General features: G+C 45.1%; 1 protein-coding gene across 10 annotated transcripts in view; it reads right to left on the reverse strand.

The window, feature by feature from the left end:
* washc2c (WASH complex subunit 2C) overlaps nucleotides 1–23,214 on the reverse strand; it is a 65,323-nt gene extending 42,109 nt beyond the window's left edge. For 8 of the 10 annotated variants that reach the window (XM_041176191.1, XM_041176195.1, XM_041176197.1 and 5 more), the window contains exons 1-12: nucleotides 23,106–23,163; nucleotides 22,244–22,344; nucleotides 19,303–19,440; nucleotides 16,444–16,608; nucleotides 12,636–12,701; nucleotides 11,937–12,110; nucleotides 8,721–8,814; nucleotides 4,209–4,264; nucleotides 2,564–2,629; nucleotides 1,169–1,267; nucleotides 986–1,073; nucleotides 770–844 (exon numbers count right to left, since the gene is read on the reverse strand). In XM_041176191.1, coding sequence (XP_041032125.1) covers nucleotides 770–844; nucleotides 986–1,073; nucleotides 1,169–1,267; nucleotides 2,564–2,629; nucleotides 4,209–4,264; nucleotides 8,721–8,814; nucleotides 11,937–12,110; nucleotides 12,636–12,701; nucleotides 16,444–16,608; nucleotides 19,303–19,440; nucleotides 22,244–22,246 — 1,024 coding nt within the window. In that variant the 5' untranslated portion in view covers nucleotides 22,247–22,344; nucleotides 23,106–23,163. The other 2 variants (XM_041176188.1, XM_041176189.1) reach the window with 2 other exon arrangements.
* Between the last annotated feature and the right edge of the window lie 2,390 nt (nucleotides 23,215–25,604).

The raw sequence follows: 25,604 nt of genomic DNA on the forward strand, positions 1-25,604 counted from the left end.
TATGGGAAGATGGTGGCGTAGTGGTAATATCACTGGACTAGTAATCCCAAGGCCCAGGCTAATGGACAGGCTGAGGACGTGGGTTCAGATCCCACCATGGCAGCTGGTGGAATTTAAATTCAATTAATAAATCTGGAATATAAAGTTAGTCTCAGTAATGGTCCATGAAACTATCAATTGTGGTAAAAACCCACCTAGTTCACTAACGCCCTTTAGGGAAGGAAACCTTACGTGGTCTGGACTATATATGACTCTAGACCCACAACAATGTGGTTGACCCTTAACTTGACCACGGAAATGACGTAGCAACTCAGCCACTCAGTTCAACAACTGCTGGCCTTGCCAGCAACGCCCACATCCCAAGAAAGAATTTTTTTTTAAAAACTGTGCAACTAACTGTTATTAGTGGCAATACCACGAGCTCACCCTCATGGAACGCCCATAGCTGTAGTTCTAGGAGGAGCCATGAGACAGGAATCAGGATCCACAATGCTGACCAATTCACCCCCACCCCAATCAAAGAAAGGTGGGAGGCAAATTCTAACATCGCTATCATTGCTGTGACAGGGGTCAACCAACTCAGGGTAAATAAGTGGCCTAGCATGGAAACATTCTGGAAAACATTGGTTAGCCATCAGGGGAATCCCCAACCAATCCCTGTTAACGTGACCAATTACAGAGTGAGTTTCCGGTTCGGTCAGTCTCTACGCATCAACACTCAGCCAAAATCTTCCAGTCAGAATCAACTGTTCCCAATCTTATTTCTTACCTTGGTGTTTAACCTTTTGAGTTTCTTTTTTGACCTTTACCCGATTCTTCTTTGCCGAGCCTCCCGAAGTCAACACTGTGGAACAATGATTAAAAATAAGATTCAGAACTAGATTTGGAACCACGTGCAGTGCAGGAGAAACGGGGTCACAAATAAAGAAACCCATTGTTTCACAGCACCTGCCCTCACCACTCCCCCAAAACCACCAGTATTTACCCGCGCTCTCTTCATCTTGTATCTTTGGGCTTTCCCCTTGAATCCGTGCTGCTAGTTCTTCTGCAAAGGAGGTTTGTCCCATCTTTTTCTGCAGTGAAAAGGTGAAGATGTCACCAATGAAAGGTGTCCCTTTAAAGTTACTCTCACCAGTACAATTTCATCAGACAGCAAAGAGCTCCTCACCGGACTCGTCAATTCCCCATCATCGTCATCCTCTTTCTCAGACTCGTGAAATAAATCGGAATCGTCATCTTCATCCTCATCACTGACCAGATGCTGTTTCTACAACAACAACCACCGGCATTTATATGGCACCTTAAATGCAGTAAAACACATCACGGCACTGCACAGACAAAATCTGACACTGGAGCGCATAAGGAGATATTAAGGACGGGTAGCCAAAAGCTTGGTCAAAGTGGTAGGGTTTTAAGAACCGTCTTGAAGGAGGCGAGAGAGGGAGAGGGGCAATAAAGTCCGGGGTGGGGGGAGGTGTGCGCATTCCAGAGCTGAAGGTATGGTTGGCGCTGGTGGAGGGCTGAGATTCAGAGTTGTGCAAGGTGCCAGAAGTGAGCAGCACAGATATCTTGGCTGTTTGGGGGGAACAATGTTAGCAATAGGGAGTAGCAGGCCATTGGGGATGATTTGCAAACAAGGACGAGAATGTTAAAATCAAGGCTTTCACAGAATAAAATAATTCCAAGACAGTTCTTAAAAAGATCAATAGCTGCTAGAGAACTATTACACGTATTTTAAATCTTGTGATTGCACGATCCAACTGTTAGAATTGCTTTATTGTTCAATGCAGGTCTGCCTTTATTATGCAAGTGCGCTTTCCAACTTAGAAAACATAATTCCAACTCATTAAATATAAGTCTACTATAAGCCTAAGATTTCATGTGTACCCTCACCTGCCCTCAGACAGCAGACATGAGCACAGGCCATGCTCCGGGTGCTGTGAAACTCATTAGATAGGCCTGTAGGGCTTTCTACAGCACGTCTGCCCCAGGTCAAGTGACTGGGCAGTGTAATTTATGAGGAGAACAGGAAGTACGGACTGTGTCTTGTCACTCAATGTCACACCACACAGCAAGATGGCTTTTCTATGCCGCAAGATATGAATTTTCTCAACTTTGCTGAAGGTGCTGACTCATTGAAGAGAATGAGCCCACAGATGGCAAATGCTTTCAAACAGGATTCAGAATATAGTGTGATCAAGAGCACAAGCTGACCTTTGCCCCTTCTCCATGTGGGAAGGAGGAGGTCAAGAGTAGCTGCTGCCCCAGCTGAGGCCAGTTCACTCAGCACAGACCGAGCACCCAACCCAAGCTTCTATTTACACAGTTTGGTACTTGTCCCAGTGTATTTTACCCCACTAAGCCAACAGAGGTCAGAACGAGCTTCAATTTGGGTTTTAAAATATAAGATGCCCTTTTAAGATCTTAATGTAGCTAAAACATGAATCAAATAAAACTCAATTGTAATTTTTTAAAAAAAGGTTCATTCCTCTTGAAATAAGTCACAGGAATGAATAGCTCCATAGCTTTAAACCCAACGTGTTCATCCAGGATAAATACGTACTTGGACTGATTTTGGTGGTTTCTGCTCATCATCTTCGCTTTCATCAATAAAGTCATCCCCAGATTCCTGTATCAGTTGCACAGAACAAGCCAAAACAGTGACTAAAGTTTTTCTACCATTCTCACTCTCTCACACACACTTCAGTGATTAGACTTGACAGTTGGTTAAGGTGTTTCACAATCAGGCAAAAATGGCTTGGGCAATAACATAAGCACCTTTAACACATTAAGATGTTGCAAAGCGCTTAATAGGAACATTATAAAATGAAAGTCAACACTGAGCCACATAAGGAGCTATTAGGTCTGATGACCAAAAGCTTAGTTAACGAGGTAGGCTTTAAGGAGTGTCTTAAAGGAGGAAAGCAAGGTAGAGAGGTAAAGAGGTACAGGGACAGAATTACAGAGCTCAGGGCCTAGGCAACTGAAGGTACAGCCACCAACGCAGTGATTTTTTTTGTTTACTCTTTCATGGAACATGGGTGTCACTGACAAGGCCAACATTTGTTGCCAATCGTTAATTGTCCTTGAACTGATTGGCTTGCCACACCATTTCACAGGGCAGTTTAACAGTCGACCACATTACTGTGGGTTTGGAGTCACATGTAGGTCAGGCCAGGTAAGGACGGCAGATTTCCTTCCCTAAATTACATTAGTGAACCAGATGGGTTTTTACAACAATCGATGGTAGCTTCATGGTCACCATTACGGAGACTAGCTTTCAATTCCAGGTTTGTTAATTGAATCTAAATTCCAACAGCTGCCCTCGTGGGGTTCAGACCCATGTCTCCACAGCATTAGCCTGGGCTGTTGGATTGCTAGTCCAGTGACATTATCACTATGCCACCACCTCCCCAATATATAAAAAATCAGGGATGGGCAAGAGGCCAGAATTAGAACAGCGTAGATATCTTGGAGGGTTGTGGGGCTGGAGGTGATTACAGAGACAGGAAGTAGCAAAGCAATGGAGGGATTTGAACAAGAATGAGAATTTCAAAATCAATACATTACTTGACTGGGAGCCAACGTAGGTCAGCGAGCACAGGAGTGACGGGGGAAAATGGGACTTGGTGCGAGTTAAGACATTCAAGGTATTCAGCTATGCAGGAAATAACCTGATGTGACCGCGGGAAAATATTACAGCACAGGAGGCGGATATTCAACTTTGTTTCATCTGTGACAGTTGCTTGTACTTTACATAATGTTAGTGCCCATGCAGCAAGTTGACTACAAGACTTTAAAGCGAATAAGGACACAACACCCCTTTACTGAGCACACAGTTGGCACACAGCTGGAGAGCACAGATCTTGCTCAAGGTCAACTCACCTGAGTAAGCACACAAGAGAACAGGGAAGGGGAGGTGGGAGGAAGATGCAAAAAATGTCTGATCGACAATATCAGAATCTTAGGATTAATAGTTTGAGCTAGGATGTTTCTGTAACTTAACCCTGGAGTTGGAAGGTGAAAGTTGAAGTGGGTGCATCCTTTTGGTCAACCACCTGCAGTGGGCCATGATGCAGAAAGGGACAACCATAGCATGAGACCAGCAAGGTGACCGAGACAGCTCCTGAGCCCTGCTGGCTTGATGTCACACGTTCCGTACAGACACTGATAATCGTTTCTCAATAAGCCTGTTCCTTTCTGCTCACCTCCTCCTTTTCCTCCTCGCTTTCAATAACACTTCCATGTTCACTGTCCACAGACTCTGCGCAAAACAGGGAAATAAATTAGAAAAAAATACAGCAGGGAAATCAGGGACATGAAAAGCTTGAGCTCTCAGGGTTGCATTAAGGAGGGGGGAATGTTTTAAAAGAGGAATTGAGGAGAAGGCGGTCAGAATTTTCTTGTGAAGGAAGTGGTTTAAGCAAAAATAATTTTCAATTTCCCTTTGCCAACTTTCATCCCAATTTCCCATCCCCCGAAAGATGCAACTCTGACCATTCGATATGGCCTTGTATGGGAAAAGGGATGCAGGGAGGGAATGTGAAGGAGACCGACAGTCAATCTCAAATCTATCCTCATGGGTACACTTCCAGCAGGAGTTACCAGACTGTGATCCCTTACTTTGAGCTACCCCACTGCTAGCCCAGAATCTGGCCTGCCTGGTCTAGGCAGGCTCTTGACACATGAACAGAGCCAGTTCTGCTGATCAACCACTGCTTGATGAGGCCAATCGTTAACGACAGAGTATCAGAGTTGGTGCCAGACACAATAAAGTGGAACAAGCAGAGCAGCCACCTACACCAAGAATTACCCCTTCAACTCTCACTCCACCAACAAAAGTATCTTCAATGCTGGGGAAAGGAATACTCTCCCATTGCAGGAACATGCAGGTCAGGATTAGCACATGGTCAAGCTGCCCGCCACTCTACTCCCCACTACAGTAGCATAGTGATCTTACTGGGCCTGAATTAATTATCATGGGGGGAAATTTAAATTCAATTAAACAAAGCCTGGAATAAAACGTTATCAGTAATGGTGACCACAAAACTACTAGATAGCCACAAAAACCAAATTCACTGGTTCACCAGTGTCCTTTAGGGAAGGAAATCTGCTGTCTGTAGCCTCTCTGGCCAACGTGGCGGCCAGGCCCACAGCAATGTGGTTGATTCTTAACCGTCCTTTGAAATAGCTGAACAAGCTACTCTGTTTTATTCAAGACGGCTCATGACCACCTTCAAGGGCAAACAGGAATGGGGCAATAAATCTGGCCTTGACACCGACACCCACATCCACATCCCATGAGTGAATAAAAAGAAAAAGTCAGCTTCACATCTCACTCCTGCCCATGGCATTGCCCAGCAACTGTGAATCTAATATCGACAAATATTGAGCTAGTGCAACTGCCGCTAAGAATGGATTTTGGACTGCTCTAACTTATTTCATCTCTCGATCACAGGGAACAGGAGAGATTTGCAAAAATCGGGGATTTAATTCTCACTCTCCCTCCCTCCTTCCGTACAGAACCTTAGACGTTTTCACAACAGTCACAGGACAGTACACCGGCTCTAATGGGCCAGATCAACCAGAGGTCTCAAACTGTCCTTCTCATTTCTTTTTAGGTACTGATTCAACAGTTCGATTTTATTCAGAAGCCCAGCAATTTTTAATAAAAGTCAATACAGTTTTATGGTCTATATCACTGTAAGATTACAGAGGATGGAGCCGCGGGATACAAGACATGAGCTCTGGAATCCACCAACTCTTAAGATCGCTTCTAAATAATTTCACATTAACTGCCTGTTGCTTTATACTCGATGATCAATAGGAATATTCCTGTCTATATCATGGCTCCCTAGAACAGATTTTCTTTTTATGGACTGACGGAGGGTTTAAAGGGTTGATAGCCTAGTAAAGGGTGAAGGCCTCAGACAGATTTGTTTGTGGTACATGTAAATATATAAAGGAGATGTTTGTGCAGAGCCAGCCTGCTGTCCAGGTGGATAAAGGGCACAATGATGCTGGTCCCAGACACTCCTTTACTTTTCAGTAACTTGTGATGCTGTGAGCCAGGCCTTGGGGAGCAGTGAATGTTGCACTTATAACCGGCTCATTTAATAAAATGATTAATTCTTGAATGCGTCAGAGCAATAAAAAGGGAGAATCGCTGAGTATCTCACTCTGTAATGATTGTTTTTACATCGGTTTTTGCAACACATTTCACTTCAATTCTGCACATTAGCCCAAGGCTTGTGAAATGATTCATCAGCCAACCCATACAACTCGGTTATGGGCTGCCTGTTTTCAAACAGCATTGCAATGTCAGAGGCATTGATTTTATACAAAGAGCTTGACAGATACTTTTTAAAAATTCTTTCATGGGGTGTGGGCATCACTAATCCCTAATCGTTCTCGAACTGGTTGTCATTTCAGCGGGCAAGTTAAGAGTCAACCACATTGCTGTGGGTTTGGAGTCACATGTAAGCCAGACCAGGTAAGGACGGCAGGTTTCCTTCCCTAAAGGACATTAATAATGAACCAGATGGGTTTTTACAACAATTGATGATAGTTTCACGGTCTCTATTACTGACACTAGCTTTCAATTCCAGATTTTATTAATTAAATTTAAATTTCTCCAGCTGCCGCAGTGGGATTTGAATCCACAGCCCCCCAGCACATCTACCCGGGCCTCTGGATTACTTGTCTAGTGACATTACCACTAAGCCACCATCTCTCCCGAGTGGCAACACTGGAATGTGATCAGCTTGATCTCTTTCTGAGAGTACAGCTGATGTAAAAGCACATTTCCTCAGCAATAATGGCAGCACATTTCCTGATATAATTCTGGGTTAAATAAGAGACAGGCTGAAAACATTAAGCTATAACTTTCTGCTTCAGGACTGTAAATCACCTCTTCAAATCGTCGACTCTGCATTTGCATCGCCCCATTTAGTCCACAAATATGAACATTAAACTTCAAAGCGTTCAGTTCGGCTGGTTTAATGTTTCAGCAAATTTTCAGACATGAGAAAGGGAATCCCAATTCATCATTGTAAGATACCGCAAAGAATGAAGATTTAAATATTTACCTAATTGGGAAAGAAGGTTTGATAGTCGTATTGCAGTTATGGACCGTTTTAAGCTTGTCAAAACCATGTACAGGCTCTTCATAAATGCGCATGTTAATGTTACATGAAGTATGAAGGAGTCTTTCTGGATAAACTCTGATGGACGATGTCACGTGTACCCTGGCTCACACAGCACAGACGCAGACCAAAGCAACCAATTATGTCCATGCCAGCTCTTTAAGTATTTTTTTTCCTGCACAAAAATTAGTGACACTCATGTTGTCAGGGGGTCCTTGGAATTTTTATATCATGGGGCCGGGGAGCCTCAGAAATAAAAAAAAAGTTGAGAATCCTTGGCATAGGAGACAACCCTCTCCTCTCCTGTGTATCACAGCAAGACGTTCAACTCCAACTGGAGCATCGTCATGCCTCACATTCGGCAGATTGTGGTAATCCAAAATTGATGTTTATATTTCCCAGTCCGCAGCAGACTCACCAATTCCTGGTTTGTATAACAGGAGGCATTTCCACGGGGATAGATTGCTAGCCTGGCTTCAGGACAGGGACGCACTGCTTTCAGTCTGGCTCCTCTAGCTTACCATCCGTTTGGCTTGGGGTGGCTGTGCTCAAAGTTATGCTCCTGGCAACAAACATAGCTTTCGGAACATAGGGTCATGCAAACCTTCCCATCACATCGCATGGCAGTCCTGTGGGAAGATGCTGCACTTCCCAGCTACTCTTCAACACAAGTGACCACATCTACCACACAGAACATCTAGACCATCTCTTTCCTAATCATCATCACCTGCTCTCAAAAGGTACCTTCTCACACGCAGTTTCACCTTGCATGCCCCAAAACTGTTTGGATCCTTTCCTCCACTATCTGCTCAGTCAAGTTTACTTTTAAATCTGAAAACCCCACATCCAGAGCGGCATAAAGACCCCGGTCTTTTCCCTACAGACCATGGTCTGTTGAACTTTCCCTGCCTCCACCGAAACCTGACTCTCTCACATGCTCTCCTCCCACCAGTCTCCATATTTCAGCAAACAAGCCAGTTAACCCCCAGAACTCTGCGACTCCAGTCATTTTGCACACACATTCCTGAAACAGCTGCCACCAGTCTTTGAAAGCTCTGTTGGCTTTGAGTGCCAGTACGTCAATTTAAAGACCCTACCCCAACCATGACAGTGCACACTGTCAAGCAATTGCCAGCAATTGTTTACCCTCCTCCCCACTAACTTCAGATTACTGCTTGTTCCTCACTCTATCAGATGCCGAGCTCTGAGTCACCGATTCCCAGCCTCTGTAATTCTATCCTAAAATACACCACCTGGCTAACTCTGACCAACCTTTCACCTCCTCCTTGACTTCTCCTTTCCTGCTCAGCAGGCAACATCTCCCCTTTTGTGAAGCTCTCCAGTGCTCCTGTACGTGACATTCAATGTGTAAACGTGAAATGGCCTGTAGCTTATTATTTCCTAACTGGCACAGCTTATGTTCTCTTTACTGTGAAACAGGGTACCAACTTATGAGGTTTGATGCATGGGTGACAAAGACATTTTTGCATAGAACACATCATCAGGGACTAGCAGAAATGAGCAGGGCACTCTTCCATGGACCATATGGTGCCTTTTCACCTTTGATTTCAGTACCTTCACTGGAGAGGTCACCCAGGCCGACATCCTCCTCCTCCATAAACTGCTGAGAGCCAATGATATACGGCAGGGGCCTGTCAATGTACAGATCCTGGAATTGACAAAATCAAACCATGCACATGTAACTGTTAATACATTTAAAGAGAACCAATTTCATTCCTCCCTCGGGCACAATTAGGCTAAGCAGCCACGGGGTGAGGGAGACTCGACCCATCTTAATGGTTAGATGGAACTTTAAACATTTCATAATCCAGGCTGACAGTCCAGTGTAGTACTGAAGGAGTGCTGCACTGTCAGAAAGTGGTGTCATTTGGATGAGATATTAAACTGTGGCCCAATCTGCCTTCTCGGGTAGACATAAAAGATCCCCTGGCCAATACATAACCCTCAATCAACATCACTAAAACTGATTACCTAGCCATTGTCACATGGCTGTTTGTAGGAGCTAGCTGTGCACAAATTGGCTGTTTCCTACATGACAACAGTGACTGCAATGCAAAACTAATTCACTGGCTGCCAAAGTGTTTTTGGGTCTCTGAGGTTGCAAAGGACACTATAGAAATGCAAGTTCTTTCTTTCTTTGCTGAAGAAAACATCTATGGTGGCAAAAGCCCAGGCCTACCTGTTCCCATGGGACTGGTAAATGATGGCACATTCAGTGCAGGGGAGAGAGTGGGTATCCAGTCACCAATGGTTCACATCCTGGCATGAAGCTATGCCAAGTATCTAAAGGGCTCAAGTCATGAGTAGAATGTAATGGTCACCATTTTCCCTCGACAGCTATAATAGTGAAGAAGGTTAATATCTCCCAGGATGGAGCAGGCCACCCGATCAATGCCCCACCACTGGACTCAGTCTCTGCCCCGCTCAAGTTACTGGGACACTGAGGCTGCAGTAGGGGTGATCCCCATGGCTTGGTCAGATTGTCACTATTCTTTCATCGCCACTGGGACCATGCCTTGGCATTCCTCACCTAGCAGCAGAGTATCACCACACAGGCCCACCACCTACTTTCCATGGAAAACTAAGGACGGGTCAAGAAATACAACTTTCCCAGTGTCACTCACATGCCCAGAACAAACTTACAAAACTTTTTTTCACCTGAAGAGGATTGTTAGTGGGAGTGATGATCCCTCTCTGAATGGGCGTCAATAAAGAGGCAAAAAAGCTGAACTTTATGGACTGCAGCGGTTCAACAGGGCAGCTCGTCACCACCTCCTCAAGGGCAATTAGGTATGGGCAATAAATGCTGGCCCAGCCAGCGACACCCACATCCCATGAACAAATAGTTGTGGAAAGAGATGTTAAGTTATCTGAAACCATAAAATATTAGTATGGCCAAGCTTATGCCCGAAGATTGTCTGTGGGGTGGTGAGGAGCAGCGAAACATACATATTATTCTATTCTAACACCCTCCTACCCACACTATTCTGCTCTCTTTAATTATTATTGAAGAAACTGGCATCAATCACACAAAATGAAAGGCACAGAAGGGACCCTAAGGAGGATGATTACTTGAATTTAAATGAGCAATGAATCAGTGTCTACATCAAAGCACTCTTTAAAGTTCTTGCAGCATATATAATAGCAACTTCCAAAAAGGGAACTGGGTAAACACTTGAAAAAAAAACATTTGAGAGGCTACAGGGAAAGGATTAGGGCAGTGGTAGACTAATTGGCTTAGCACTTTCAGGCATAATAAGCTTCCCTTCAGTGTGGATGCTCCATTTGGGAGAGCAAGACACGCAGTGAGAGCAAAATGGAGAAAAGGAAAAAAATGGAGAAGGAAAGAGGAAAAAAGCATCTATCCAAAGCAAATTTGCCACAGCTGCCAAAACTCCAGAATACAGGAGAATGAGGTGTCAGCCCCAGCTCAGCGGCAGCAACCTCACCTTTCTTTAATATTCTTTCATGGGATGTGGGCGTGGCTGGCTAGGCCAGCATTTATTGCCCATTCCTAATTGCCCTTGAGAAGGTGGTGGTAAGTTGCCTTCTTGAACTGCTGCAGTCCAAGTGGTGTAGGTACACCCACAGTGCTGTTAGGGAGGAAGTTTCAGGGTTTTGACCCAGCGACAGTGAAGGAGCGGCGATATATTGCCAAGTCAGGATGGTGTGTAGCTTGGTAGAGGTGGTGAAGTTCCCATGTGTCTGCTGCCCTTGCCCAGGTCGTGGGTTTGGAAGGTCCTGTCTAAGGAGCCTTGGTGAGTTGCTGACCGGAGTCAGGAGTTCATGGTTTCAAACTCCTCTAGAGATACGAGTATGTAATCTTGAGCGAAAACTTCAGAGCAGTACTGAGGGAATGCTGCACTGTCAGAAATGGCATCCCCTGTCTTTCCCCTCAGGTGCATGTAAAAGGTTTCACAGCACTATTTGAGGAAGAGCAAACGAGTTCTCACACATTGTTCTGACCAAAACTTAGCCTTCAAATCGTCACTAAATCGGTTATTTACCTCACTCTACTTTTGCAAATTAGCTGCAGTATTTCCCTACATGACTACACTCAACAAGCATTTCATTGTTTTTAAATATTTTGGGATCCCTGAGGTTAGGGTAATATGTACACAAAATTCTTCCTTCTTATTGGAGGACACATGTGAAACAGAATCATTCTGGGTTTATTATTTTGCCTGCAGTGAGTCAGCGGATTGCAATTGGGGCAGTGCTGGGTTGTTAAAATTGGCCTCATTGCCTCCTGCTTTGAGAAGGCAGGTCCGGGGGGGGGAAAAAAAAGCCACTTCTCCTGGCCCATGATTGCTGCCGGAAAATACACACGTGACATTAGGTGGCGACAGCATCAGGTTACCCTGTGCTGCTTCCTCGCTTTCCACCTCGCACACGACCCCAGCCACATGGTTCACACTCTCACGAATCATGGGCCATTAGTGTCAACGGGGCCCATAATGCCTGAGCAAGTTCCAGCTTTACAAAAGTGACTACACTTTAGAAGTGCCTAGCTTGCTGTGAAGCACTTTGGGATGTCATGGCTTCATAAAAGGTGCTATATAAATGCAAATCTTTCTATAAGTCAACAGCATTAGGAAAGAGAGAAAGCAGCAGAGACGTAAAGAAAACCAAGATATGGCAACCTAATTTATAGCTAATGCATTCACAATCTCGTGAGAGAGTCAGGGTGACGAGGTTGAATTAAAGGAATAATGACTCGATCTCCTTCCCCTCATTCGCGCCCCGTCAACCGCGTCTGCCTCCATTCACCTTGGGTTCCAGCAGGTGTTCGACCCTTTCATTTGTTTCCTCATCCTCCGAGTCCGAGTTTCCAGCCTTGATGTCCAGTTGTTCGAAGGCGGAGTCCAGCACCCTCAGACCATGGTGCACGGCTTCCTGGACCTTGGGGATCAGCTCCGCCTCCTTCTGCTCCCGCGTTTTCTCCTGCTCAAAACAAACATCGGAGATAACACTTCAGGGCCACAGTGGAAAAACTGGGTCAGTATCCAAACTGACATTCAAAAGCACACCGTTGCTCAATGAATTTCGCAGCTCTACATTCCAGGTAACCTTGTAACAGCTGGAAACAGCTTGGCTGTACCTCAAGATAAAACAGTTCTCAAAGTTACACTTTTTTGCCAGCTGGATGTTGGTTTTGTATATCTGAGCACTAAAGAACCCCACATCAGCAAACATTCCACAAGAGGGTCACGCAACAGTTAAGAGCAGGCAGAAATAGGAACCCTGACCGATTTATCTCAACGTCTAGCCCAGGGGCACTAATGGCAACTGCTTACGGCTGTGTCGACACAAATCAGATTACCACAGTCCATACTGGGTTAGCAGAACAGAGACCAATGTGTGGATCGAGGAAACACTAACAGCCCAAAACTTAAAACTTTAAAAAAAAAATTACAACTTGAGAATTCACACAGTCACAATCTGGTTAAATGGTTCACAGTTACATACCGGCTCAATTGGTTTCCCTCCACTCTCTGGTTTAGCTGCCTCTTCCACTTCTTCATCATACACTCTCTGCAATAAAAAAAACCCTACAGTTTGCTTCCACATTTCAGCAAAGGCAATGTTCTCTTTCACTGCTTCTGTGGCAGAGAACCCACAAATCAAAATACTAATTAAGCACCAGCTAATGTTGCCCAGGGATATACTAATTGTTGACTGAGTACTCAAGGGACTGCAGAGCAAAACAAGTGTGTTCTGCATTATCCGGATTCGATTAAAAGCTTCCTGTCTGCGGACTGTCAGTGAAGTGACATTGGACAGTTCCTAATGAGCAAAACATAAAACCACCTGCAATTAGCAAACACAGGCACCATCGGATGGTCAGTATGAAAATACCCCACCAGCGTTGTGAATTGCAGGGGCAGAGTAGAGGGAGCTTTACTCTGCTTCTTACCCAGCTATAATCATGCACCGTATGTGCTAAACGATGACCAATACTGCTCCATGCATCAGTGCCAAGATCCATCACCTAGATTAGTACAAAGAAATTACTAATTTCTCTCGGGACCTGTTCTAACTAACTAAGTGAACAATCTAGAACCTGAGACGAAGCAGACAAAACATTTATTCCCAATACATGCAAAATACTGCGGATGCTGGAAATCTGAAACAAAAACAAAAACTGCTGGAAGAACTCAGCAGATCTGACGGCATCTGTGGAGAAAAAGACAGAGTTTACGTTTCAAGTCCGTATGACTCTTCTTCAGAACTGTTCTGAAGAGGAGTCATACGGATGTGCTGTACCACCCCGCAGGAGTTACCTGAGCATCGATGTCCATGCTTACAATGGTCAGCCTCATTATTAAACAGCTATCCACACAGGTTTCTACCAAATCAACATTATAGTACAGCCATAGTTATCCCTTCACTCATGGTCACCCTTTTTGAAACTTATAAGTATTAACAGTGGTGAATGGTAATTATTTTAGTGTTTCCAGTGTACTGCAGAGGTGTTTACACAATGGCCTGTGGGGCGCTTCCGCTCCTGGTTTCTTCTGTTTGCTGCGCCCAGAGGTTTGGAAATGGTTGCTGCTCAATTGGTGAATAAATTCTACATCAGAACATCAAGACCTGTCAGTGTCCAGAACACCAGATTTGGACAAAGTCAATGGTTTTAAACTTCAGATGCCCAATTAAGCTCAACACTACACACATAAAACAGTCCACCAACAAAAGAAGCTGCAGAAAGTAATGGTTTCTGAAACACTTGAATATTTCTTTGCAACAGGCATATAGTAATATTAACATTTAATATTAAATACACACTGGCACTACAACTTGGGGAAAGGGCAGGCAGTGGCATAGTGGTATTGGCACTGGACTAGTAGTCCAGAGACCCAGGGTAATGCATCTGGGGATGCGGGTTCGAATGGTGAAATTTGAATTCAATAAAAATCTGGAATTAAAAGTCTGATGATGACCATGAAACCATTGTTGATTGGTTCACCAATGTCCTTCAGAGAAGGAAATCTACTGTCCTTACGCAGTCTTGCATACATTTGACTCCAGCAATGTGGTTGGCTCTGAAGAAGGGCAATAAATGCTTGCCTACCCAATGACACCAACATTGTCATTACCACTAGGCCATAATCTGGAGAATCACATACAACGATGGAAAACCTCCGCTCTGGGTACCAGTGTCAGAAAGTTAAGCAAATAACTTCAAACTGAGACATTGAAATGATTGGAGGATTTGACAGGGTAGATGGAAAGAAACTATTTCCTCTGGCGGCAAGCCCAGAACAAGGGGGCACAACTTGAAAATGAGAGCAAAACCGTTCAGGGGCGATATCACAGAGCACTTCTTCACACAAAACCTAATGGAAATCTGGAACGCCCCCCCCCCGCAAAGCAACTTTTGCAGCCGGGGATCAACTGAAAAATTCGAGACTGCGATCGATTTTGTTTGGATTAACGAACCAAGTCAGGCAGATGAAACCTAGATGGAGATCAGCCGGACATAAGAACTAGGAACAGGACCATATCGAGCCTGCTGCACCATTCAATACGATCATGGCTGATCTTGGGCTTCAACGCCACTTACCCACCCACTCCCCATATCCCTTAATTCCGAGACACTAAAAAATCTGTCTATCCCAGCCTTAAACATATTCAACGATGGAACATCCACAACCCCCTGAGGTAGAGAATTCTAAAGATTCACAACTTTTTGAGTGAAGTAATCTCTCCTCACCCCAGTCCTAAACGACTGGCCTCCATACCCTGAGACCGGGCCCGTGTTTTAAATTCCTCGACCAGCAGAAACAATCTTTCAGCGTCTACCCTGTCAAGACCCTTCAGAATTTTGTCGGTTGCAGCGAGATCATCTCTCATTCTTTTAAACTCCAAAGAATATAGGCCCAATTAACTCAGCTCCTCATCGTAAGAAATCCCCCTCATGTCAGGGACCGTGGTCTAATTAAATAGTGGAACAGGGTCAAGGGGGCTGAATGGCTTCCTCCAGTTCCTACGTTAGTATCAAGCAGTCCCAGATCAGGTGCAGCGCAGCTTAGATACAGAGTAAAGCTCTCCATCATTCTCTATCCAACATTACCTGTTTGGGTTTGGTGTTTATTCCACCTCTGTAATTCAATGGGAGGGGAATTGACTTGCACTGGCTTGTCTTAGCTGTCCTTAATTTCACGCTGTGAGCTCTTACCGTCTGCTCTTTTGAAAGTTTATTTTATTTCCGAAATAAAATAGTCAAGGCACTGCAGCATCTCAAATATTTCTGACGATTTTTCAGGAGAGATTTTTCCCACGAAGGAGGCAGCAGTATTTGCAGACTTTGCACCAAGTGATATACTGGTTGAGAGAGAACACCAGCAGCAAGATTCCAGCTTGTTGCCCCTTGCATTCACCTCCCCCATCCCACCCGCCCAAACTCAAAAAAAATTTAACTGAGTTCCATTACACCAAACCAAATGCTTTCTTGTCTTTATTCTTTCGTGGGATGCGGGCATCACTGGCAAGACCAGGTATGGGTTTCCTGCCCTATACCTAATCATCCTTGAACTGAGTGGTTTGCTCGGCCATTTCGGAGGGCAGTTAAAAGTCAACCACATCGCTGTGGGTCTGGAGTCACATGTAGGCCAGGCCGGGGTTAAGGACGGCAGATTTCCTTCCCTAAAGGACATTAGTTAAACAGATGGACTTTTACAACAATCATCGATAGTTTCATGGTCACCGTCACTAAGACTAGCTTCGTATTCCAGATTTATTTTACTGAATTTAAATCCCACCAGCCCTGTTGGGATTTGAACCCAGTGCATTAGCCTGGGCCTCCAGATTACTCGACCAGTGTCATTACCACTCTGCCTTTATCTGGAGATTGACAGTAGAAAGCGATGGAATGGGTCCCAGCTAGGAGAAAACTGTGAAGAAGCAAAGGAATATACTCAGGAAACCCAGACAGAAGGGTGACAATGCTCAGACATTTCTATGAGCCAGAAGAGGTGAGCACGCAACGGAAAGGGGTACTTCCAGCCTGGCCATGCCAGCCGCATTAACAAACATTAGCACTTGACTGCATTAGGGGCACGATTTCTTTTTAAGCCAACTGTTTAGCTGGCTACAGCAGTTATCCTCAGGCTTTAAAATGATCCACTTTCTTTGAGGCAATTGGACTCCCCGATCCCCTCCCCGACAACGCCCCGGTTCCAAACCGCCCCCCCAGACCCTGCAGGCTGTCCCACCATCAACCTGGCATGGGCTGGTGGCAGCAAGGAAACCAGCAAATACGCCCCACACTCACATTTTCGATGAACTGAATGTTTGACAGCATCAGGAAATCGTTGAAAACATTGTGGAGGCGGGAGTCTGTGGCCTTCGTGTGCTGGATCAGGCCATCGAGTTGCTTCTCAATCTCGTGGGTGCGGGACAGCATCCGCTGTGAGAAATCTTGCAGAAACAGAAGCAGCTGTTGGCAAAAAAAAAATATACAAAATAGTCACCGTTTATACCATCAAATGGACGTGGAATCACCAAGGCCGCATAAAATATCTAGTCTCAAAGTGATACTTGTTGCGCCTCCTTACCAGGTAGATCCCACCATGAACTGCCTTTCTCCACCCTCATCAAAGCAACCACCACCACCCCCAACGTGGACACTGTTGATGCCAAGGCCTTAAAACTCTTCAAAACGACTGGTTGCCGCTTACAACCAAGCTGGGGTGGAGTTTATTCTTTCAGGGGATGTGGGCGTCGCTGGCAAGGTCAGCATTTATTGCCCATCTTCAATTGCCCTTGATTGGGGCGGCTTGCTAGCCCATTCCAGAGGGCTGTTAAGAGTCACCCAGAATGCTGAGAGTCTGGAGTCACATGTAGGCCAAGCCAGGCAAGGACAGCAGATTTCCTTCCCTATAGGACATCAGTGAACCAGATAGTTAATTAAGACAATTGACAACGGTTTCACGATCACCCTTACTGAGCTTTTCAATTCCAGGTTTTATTTATTGGCATTAAATTCCACCAGTTACCTTGGTGACATTTGAACACATGTACCCTGAGCATTAGCCTGGGCCTCTGGATTACTGGTGCAGTGACTAATGTTATCAATGACATCACTGTCTCCTGCATCAGCAACACAAACAACAGAATATTTCCCTTGCCCTTCTCCAAGCCTGTGTTGTAACGCTCTCTAGCAGCGGCAGTGAGGGAAACAATGGCAACAGCAGCTCAAACCAAATGATCAAAGGGCATCCACTAATTTGCCGATATATTCTGCTCACGTTTTTAATCTGACAATATATGCGGAAGCTGCTTAGTGGCTGGTTTTCACCACCCCCCTACAAAGGACCAACACTTGCTGCGTTTGATTCCACAGGGAGCAGCAGCACACCGATATCTCACTCCACTGATACTTCCCCATGCAAGAACCTAAAGAAATCAGCAGCCCGTCAACCATGGAGAGCATCTCAGCAGTTCACATCCAGTGGCCCCGCAGGCTCTCCAGCAGAGGGTCACTCGATGGCAATCAATTCCAACCAAGAGTCACTCTCATTGCATATTAAACTACAAACTGGGACTAATGATCGAATTTTCAACAAGAACTCAGGAAAAAGTTTGTTGCACCGAAGGCTCTGGTCCATCATTTGACGCAGTGCATTAGGGATTCGTTTAAGGCCAGAGTAAAATATATTAAACACAAGCTCCCTTTACAGCATTTAACCCAGAGGTACAAGCCTCAGATGTACAAAAATGTCCAAGATCGTTTACAAGAGAATCAGACCAACAGTAATTATTTTCAAATGAAAATGCAAACGTTTAAGGATTAGACCAATGGGATAGTTTTGTCAATTGTCTATTGCTTAATTATATTCAGGGGGGTGGACATTAACTGGGGATTCACTTGTGCTCCTACCTATCCATATACAGGAGCAGACCGTAAGTGTGGCTGCTGAGCCAGGAGATGCGTGCTGGTAATGCGTATCTCCGTAAATTAAATCTCATCAAGTGTGTAAAGATTAAGTTTCAGTTGCATGTCCTTACTTTCTGGATTAAAACAAGTTCATTCTAATGCTAGTCCAGGCTGTCTAAACTTTGGTAAACAAATCAGAATGTCAGTTTACTGCACAAAGAACTAATACTGACTAAATTTTCACTGACTGGCACACCACCCTTGAGAAAGAGGTACATTTACCAGAAATTGTGCCCATTTAATCTGTACAAAGATCAGTACAAGGCCAACTACAGCCTCACTATTTTCATTCTGAATGTAAGAAGCAGGATCATGGTTAGACTGCACCTCTTGTTGAAATGGGCAATAAATCTAAAAGTAAAATACTGCAGATGCTGCCAGGCCTGCTGAGTTTTTCCAACATTTTTCTGTTTCTGTGGGCAATAAATCTGCCTGCTTTAGCAAAGAAAGCAAAACAAGCCACACTAGGGCATCATAAAGCACAAGGGCATAACAGCACTGTTGGGGGAAGGACAGTTTTACAGTGGTAATGTCACTGGGTTGGTAATCCAGAAGCCCAGGCTAATGCTCTGGGGACATGGGTTCAAATCCCACCATAGCAGCTGGTGGAATTTAAATTCAGTTAATAAATCTGGAATATCGAGTTAGTTGTATGGTCACCATTACTGAGACCATCATCGATTGTCGTAAAAATCTATCAGGTTCACTTATGTCCTTTAGGGAAGGAAACCTGCCATCCTTACCTGGTCTGGCCTCCATGTGATTCTAGACCCACAGCAACATGGTTGACCTGTAACAGCTGTCTGAAACAGCCCAGCAAGCCACTCAGCTCAAAGGCAATTAGGGATGGGCAACAAATGCTGACCTTGCCAGCAATGCCCACATCCCATGAAAGAATAAATAAGCACGCAATCAGGAATGTACGGTGCAGGAGGCAAGCATCAGTCCCTTTAAGGTGGCACAGCAATTTTAAAAGGGACAAGCGCAGGTAGAAGCCAAGATGGCCACTCAAGCATTCTCTTCTAAAGAAGTAGAAGTGAGCGCCATATGCAAGAGATGTAGGAAAACCAAAAATAGTCACAATGATTGCAGCATAACTCTTGCACATTACATAATAAATGCAGCCAAACGAAGATACAGAGGTTATGCTTCTATTATTACGGTGAACTGCTATGCTGCTATGGTTGTACTTACCCCAGCATCTGCACCAAGGGACCAAGTTCCACTGGCTTTGTGGATTTCTTCCAAAGTCCATGGTCGCTCCCAGACAGGCTCAGCCTCACAGGCGTTCTGTGCAAGAGTGTTGTTAACTGTCACTGAGGGCCCATTCATCTATCACAGGAGAACAAGTCGTTAACATGCCACGCACACAGGAACTGACAGTTTGAAGGCAATGACAACATAACACAACAGTTTTGGGCCCCAAAAGGAACATGTGATAGGGTGAGAGTACATAGAGCAATTAAGATTCACAACGCTGCTCTTTGTCTGTTATGAATTAGGCTGGTCCCACTACTTGCTTTAACTGCACAGAGGAATCTACTCCTGGTTATGTGCTAATGAGACCATGTGAAAGGACATTTTTGCAATGTAATTTTATAATGGCTGTCTGCAGCGTTTAAAAATGTTGTCCAATAGAAATCATTGACCATCTGCTGACTGACTACAGTGACACGGGTTTTGGTATATGGTATGAAGATGACCTTCTAGCATGGTCTTAGTTAAACTTGTCAGTGGATTCCTCCAAGAACCTAAAGCAGGCAGTAGCACCAATCTAATAATTAAAAGGCAAGAAGCAGCCTTGTGAATGAGAGAGAGAGAGAGAGAGAGAGAGAGAATTGGCATTGTTAACCCAAAACATGAGGGGTTCGACCTGCAATGCCATCGTTCCTTCTAATTCACAAGAACTCATGAGCGTTGAGAGATGAATCAGCTGAGCACACTTTGGATATTTGTGAATTAAAGTCAATTACTATCAACTTGTATTTACATGACGCCTTTAACAGGGTAAGATTCCAAATATGCTTCACAGGGGTATTATCAGACAAAAATTGATGCAGTCACGCAGGGAGATATTGAAACAGGAGCCCAAAAGCTTGATCAAAGAGGTCAGTTTTAAGGAGAAAAGAGACAGAGAGATGGACACAAGAATATAACAAATAGGAGGCGTAGACCACACGGCCCATTGAGCCTACTACAATGTGATCTTGGGCTTTAACTCCAATTTCCCACCTGCTCCCTATATCGCTCAACTCCCAGAGACACCAAAAATCTGTCTGCCACAGCCTTTAAATGTATTCAGACAATTCTTTGGCAGAGAATTCCAAAGATTCACAACCCTTTATGAAGTAATTTCTCGACACCTCAGTCCTAAATGACCGGCCCCTTATCCTGAGACCATGCTCCCGTCTTTTAGATTCTCTGATCAACGGAGACAATCTCTCAGCAGTCACCCTCCTATCAAACCCACTCCAAAACAAAAACAAAAATAGCTGGAAAAACTCAGCAGGTCTGACAGCATCCGCAGAGAGGGATACAGTTAACGTCTCAAGTCTGTATGACTCTTCATCAGAACAGGGGTATTACTCCGAAGTTTGAAGGTTTTAATGAGATTGCCTTATTCTCCTAAATTACAGATAATATAAGCCCAATTTACTCAGCATCTAATCACAGGACAATCCCCTCACCCCAGGGGCCAATTTAGTGAACCTTCACCATACCGCTTTCAGTGCAAGTATATTCTTTCTTAAAGGTGGAGACAAAATTCCTGATGTGGTCTCACCAAAACCCTATATAATGGTAGCAATATGTCATTATTCCTGTATTCCAATCCCCCTGCAATAAAGGCCAACATGCCATTTGCCTTCCTAATTGCTTGCTGCGCAGAGGTGTACAAAGGAGAGTGCCGAGGGCCTAGACAGCTGAAGGTTGTTATAAAGGAATCAAGGCATACAAAATGCCAGAATTGGAGGAGTGCAGAGACCTGAGAGCTGTAGGAGAGAAAGCCATGGAGGGATTGAAAAAAACAAGGATGAGAATTTTTTAAAATCGAGGTGTTGCTAAGAAGGGAACCAAAGTCAGTGAGCACAGAGCGATGAGTGAACAGAATGCTGTGCGAGTCAGTTTTGGATGCAAAGTTTCCAGAGGCTGGGTGAGAGGGAAAGCTGCAATAAACAATCTGAAGGCAGCAAAAGCATGGATAAAGGTGTCAGCCCACATTTGTCCACTGTTTCTGAAACTAGTGACATTGACCATTTGTCATATTCAAGCTCCTATCCATTTTTAATCATGGTTCGTGCAACCCTCTCCCTCCATTAATTTAAACCCTTTTCTGCATCCATACGGCCTGACTGGCCATGGTCAGTGTCGACTTACTACCCCATAACCACGGAGGTTCGTCAACCACTTCATGGGTCTTTCCACTCAGTGCGGCCACAGCAGTGTATGTCAGGGTAGTGGATGCATTCAGTACTGAACAGTAAAGGTGCAAAACCCTACCATCCTGCTAACTGGTGCTTAAAAAGTCTCTATTACCGAAATCCCAAACCACGTAACCATATACTTCAATCAATCCCCCATGAAAAAAATACATACAACCTCGTGCTTCTCAAGTCAGGAGTCAATAACAGTGGGAAATGAAACACTGCCCTACTTTTGTTTTTATTTATTCGTTCATGGGATGATTGTGTCGCTGACTAGGTCAGCATTTATTGCCCATCGACAAGGTGGTGGTGAGCTACCTTCTTGAACCGCTGCAGTCCATGTGCTGTAGGGTACACCCACAGTGCTGTTAGGGAAGGAGTTCCAGAATTTTGACCCAGCGGCATTGAAGGACACTCAGTGTCAGCATCAAGAACTCCTGAGTCAGATATAGAAATGGTTAAATGCAGAATGAAGCTCTCTACACTGTCTCGGGAGGGCACTCTGACCACATCAGTGTCACGTTTTCTTTTTCCCCCACACCAAACGTACTTACTGCTGGAACAAATTTGAGAGTAGTTTTGGGCTTTTTATGCCATACGAGTTCTTGCAACCAGAGGGGACAGCCTGCGCTTAAACGTGTAAATTCAAAATTGGGTCCAGGTTTCAGAGGCTAGCCCACGACACCGCCGCACAAACAAATTCAAAGTCTTACCATGGAAGTCTAACGGCTGCCCATCTCCACTCCAGGTTATGTGGTGAAACATTAACCCAAAGGGATTGCGGATCAGAAGTTTCACCAAAGTTATTGTCAGTCTGATGGACAGATTTTGAAAAAAGATGTTTTATTCCAGTAGCGCTGGCACTTGGAGTCATCAGTACAGAAACATAATCCCCACAACAATAATACAGGCTGCAGCCACCAACATCAACCACACCCACAGCCCCAGCTCCCCCCCCCCCCCCCATGACAGAGCAGCTCAATCCTTTAGCATATGAGCCACACAGGGAGGAATCCTACATCCAAATTGTGGGGGGCGGGGGGGGAGACATCCAGCAACTAATTTTTCAGTCAAGTTTTCACACTTCCTAGTTTGGCCGTTTTAAGTGACTGGATCTGGGGGTTAGGGATGGGGAGGTGTTAATGCTGAGAACTCACAGCCAAACTCTCAATGGAAACTCAGGGGCTGAGGGATGGGGAAAATCAGAGGGGCAAACACCCCCCCCCCAAAAAAATATCAGCCCCTTCCGGGGGGGGGGGGGGCGGGTATCAGCCCCTTACCGGGGGGGGGGGGGGGGGGGGGGGGGGGGCGGTGGTATCAGCCACTTCCCACATCCTCCTCCTCCTCCCTGAGGGTCCACAGCCCGGGATCCCCCTCCCTCCTCTCTCTTCTCTCTCTATATGCAAAGCCCCTGGGCCTCAGGATCCGCGGGTTGCCCGGTTCCTGGGCCCTCGACGCTCAGCCCATGGGGTGAGCTGGCCCCCGGGTCCCAAACAGCCTCCAGCCCGGCTTCCAGCAGAGCCCGGGCCGCCCTGGCCCCATCTCCGGCCTCATCTCCCTCTCCCTCACCCTCACCCTCTCCCTCTCCTCCGGCTCCTGTCAATCTCTCTCCCGGGATCCGGCTCGCGCAGCCTCACCTGACTCTCACATGACCCGAAAGCACGTGATCACCGCACCCCGCCCCCTCCGCAATTTCAGCCAATCGGCGATCGCTTAATGCAGCCAACCAGTGCGCGATGTAGCAATGCAGCCAATCAGTGCGCGATGTAGCAATGCAGCCAATCAGTAAGCGATGTAGCAATGCAGCCAATCAGTGTGCGATGCAGCAATGCAGCCAATCAGCGCGCGATGTAGCAATGCAGCATCCAATCAGTGAGAGCGTGATGGAGCAATGCAAGCAACAGCAACAACTTGTTTTTGGTGCAGAGCCAGCACTGACAGAATAGGCCAAATGGCCTTCTCCTGTACTGTAATCTTCCTCTATTAGGACAGGTAACTCAAAAAAACTTGCTCACAGATCTTAAGGAGCGACTTAAAGGAGGAATTTTAGCACCCAGGCAGCTGAAGGCACGACCACCAGCTGTGCAGCGATTAAAACCAGGGATGGTCAGAAGGCCAGAATTAGATGTGCACACATATAGACTCACGACAGCACAAGAGGAGGCCATTCAGCCCATCTGTCGCACTCCCTTGCCCTTTCCTGCACAGCCTGCAAATTTCTTACTTTCAGCTGCTTATTGATTTCCTTTTAAAAAGCATGATCAAATCTGACTCCACCACTCTCGGGTAGTGCATTTCACATTGAACCACTCTTCACATTTTTTATCCTTTGGATTTTTTGCCAATCACCTTGAGTCCATGTCCTCTTGATTACAACCCTTCCACCAATGGGTACAGTTTCTCTTCATCGACTTTGTCTAGTGATTTTGAATACTTCTATCAAATCTTCTCTCAACCTTGTTTTCTCCAAGGAAAACAACCCCAGATTCTCCAATGTATCCTCAAAACTGAAGTCCCTCATCCCTGGAACCACCCTCATAATTTTTTCTGCACCTTCTCTGAAGCCTTCACAACCTTCCTGAAGTGTGGTGCCAATTGGACACAATACTCCAGTTGAGTTTTATAAAAGTTCATCATACCTTCCTTGCTTTTGAATTCTATGCTCCTATTTATAAAACCCAGGATCTCGTTTGCCTTTGGAACTGCTTACTCAATCTGCCCTGCCATCTTCAATAATTTGTGCACATGTAACCCCAGTCTCCCTTTAGAATTTCCTCTTTAGTTGATACTGTCTCTCCTTGTTCTAAAATGTATCACTTCACATTTCTCGGCATTAAATTTCATCTGCCAGGCTGTCCATGTCCTCTTGAAGTCGATCACTATCCTCCTCACAGCTCATCACACTTCCAAGCTTTGTGTCAGGTGCAAATTTTCAAACTGCGTTCTGTATACCCAAGTTTAGGCCATTAACATAGGTCAAGAAAAGTGGTGGTCCTAATACCAAGCCCTGGGATACCTGTTGTGACAGGGATGGGAGGAGTGCCCGTATGATCTGGCCCCACTAGTCCGCAGGCTGCAATACTAATTTAAAAATTTTAAGTTTCTCACCAAAATAGCCAATTGTCTATATCCTCTACTGGTGCCCAGAATAAGAGAGTCTTCAACCAGGCTTCTTTCAATAAACTCAGAACGGTTGTTTATTATAAAACAAAACTTCTTTTTAACAAGTTGCAAGTACTGGTTAACACACAATTGTAATCGGGAAACATAACTATCTATCCCTGCCTAAAGAATTGTCCCAGTACACACACACAAAGACAAACAAAAGACAAACAGATAGAGTCTCTCTGCAGAGATGGGCTTTAGATGATGCGCGTTATAAAATAAAGGATAACTTCCTCAGGGTCTTGACCCTGTTGACTTGGTTCCCTCGTTTGAAGACGTGCCGCTGGTCCCAGTGGACGTCTGGAAGTTCTCACCGTCTGGTCTCAGCTTTTCAGGTCCGATTGCAGACCAGATACACTCAGATGCAGATTCTCTGGCTACAAGTTGATTGCCACACATAATTTTAGGCGAGGTAGAGAGAGAGAGAGAAAGCTCCAGTTAGGGTAGCCTTCCTTCCTCAGCTTGTTCCCCAACAAGACTGCCTTCAAAACCAGCAGGTTCACAACTTTAGTTCTTTTCTCTCCCCCATGTGATTTCCAGCAAGTTACCAACCTTTGTCTTTTCAGTTTTCTCCCCCCCATTAATCAAAATGATTGCTGTTCAAAACAAACAACCAGACCTTCCTCAAGTACCATAAAGGTCAGGTGATTTCTTGGAAGAGGTGAACTTATGACCTTCTTAAAAAAAATCCAAGGTCATCATCCAAATGTACAAATAATGCCATGTCCTTCAATTTTGTAAAAGAAAGATCCAGTCTTGAGAGATATGATTCTCACATACTTCATTGTATAAATCCCTCCAGTCTGAAAAGCAACCATTCACCACTACTCTCTGTTAACCGTCATCCAGCCAACTTCATATACATGCTGCAATGGTCCCGTTTATTTCATGGGCTTCCGCTTTGCTGAC

This window comes from Carcharodon carcharias, chromosome 28 (assembly GCF_017639515.1).
Source record: "Carcharodon carcharias isolate sCarCar2 chromosome 28, sCarCar2.pri, whole genome shotgun sequence".
Taxonomy (NCBI): Eukaryota; Metazoa; Chordata; class Chondrichthyes; order Lamniformes; family Lamnidae; genus Carcharodon; species Carcharodon carcharias.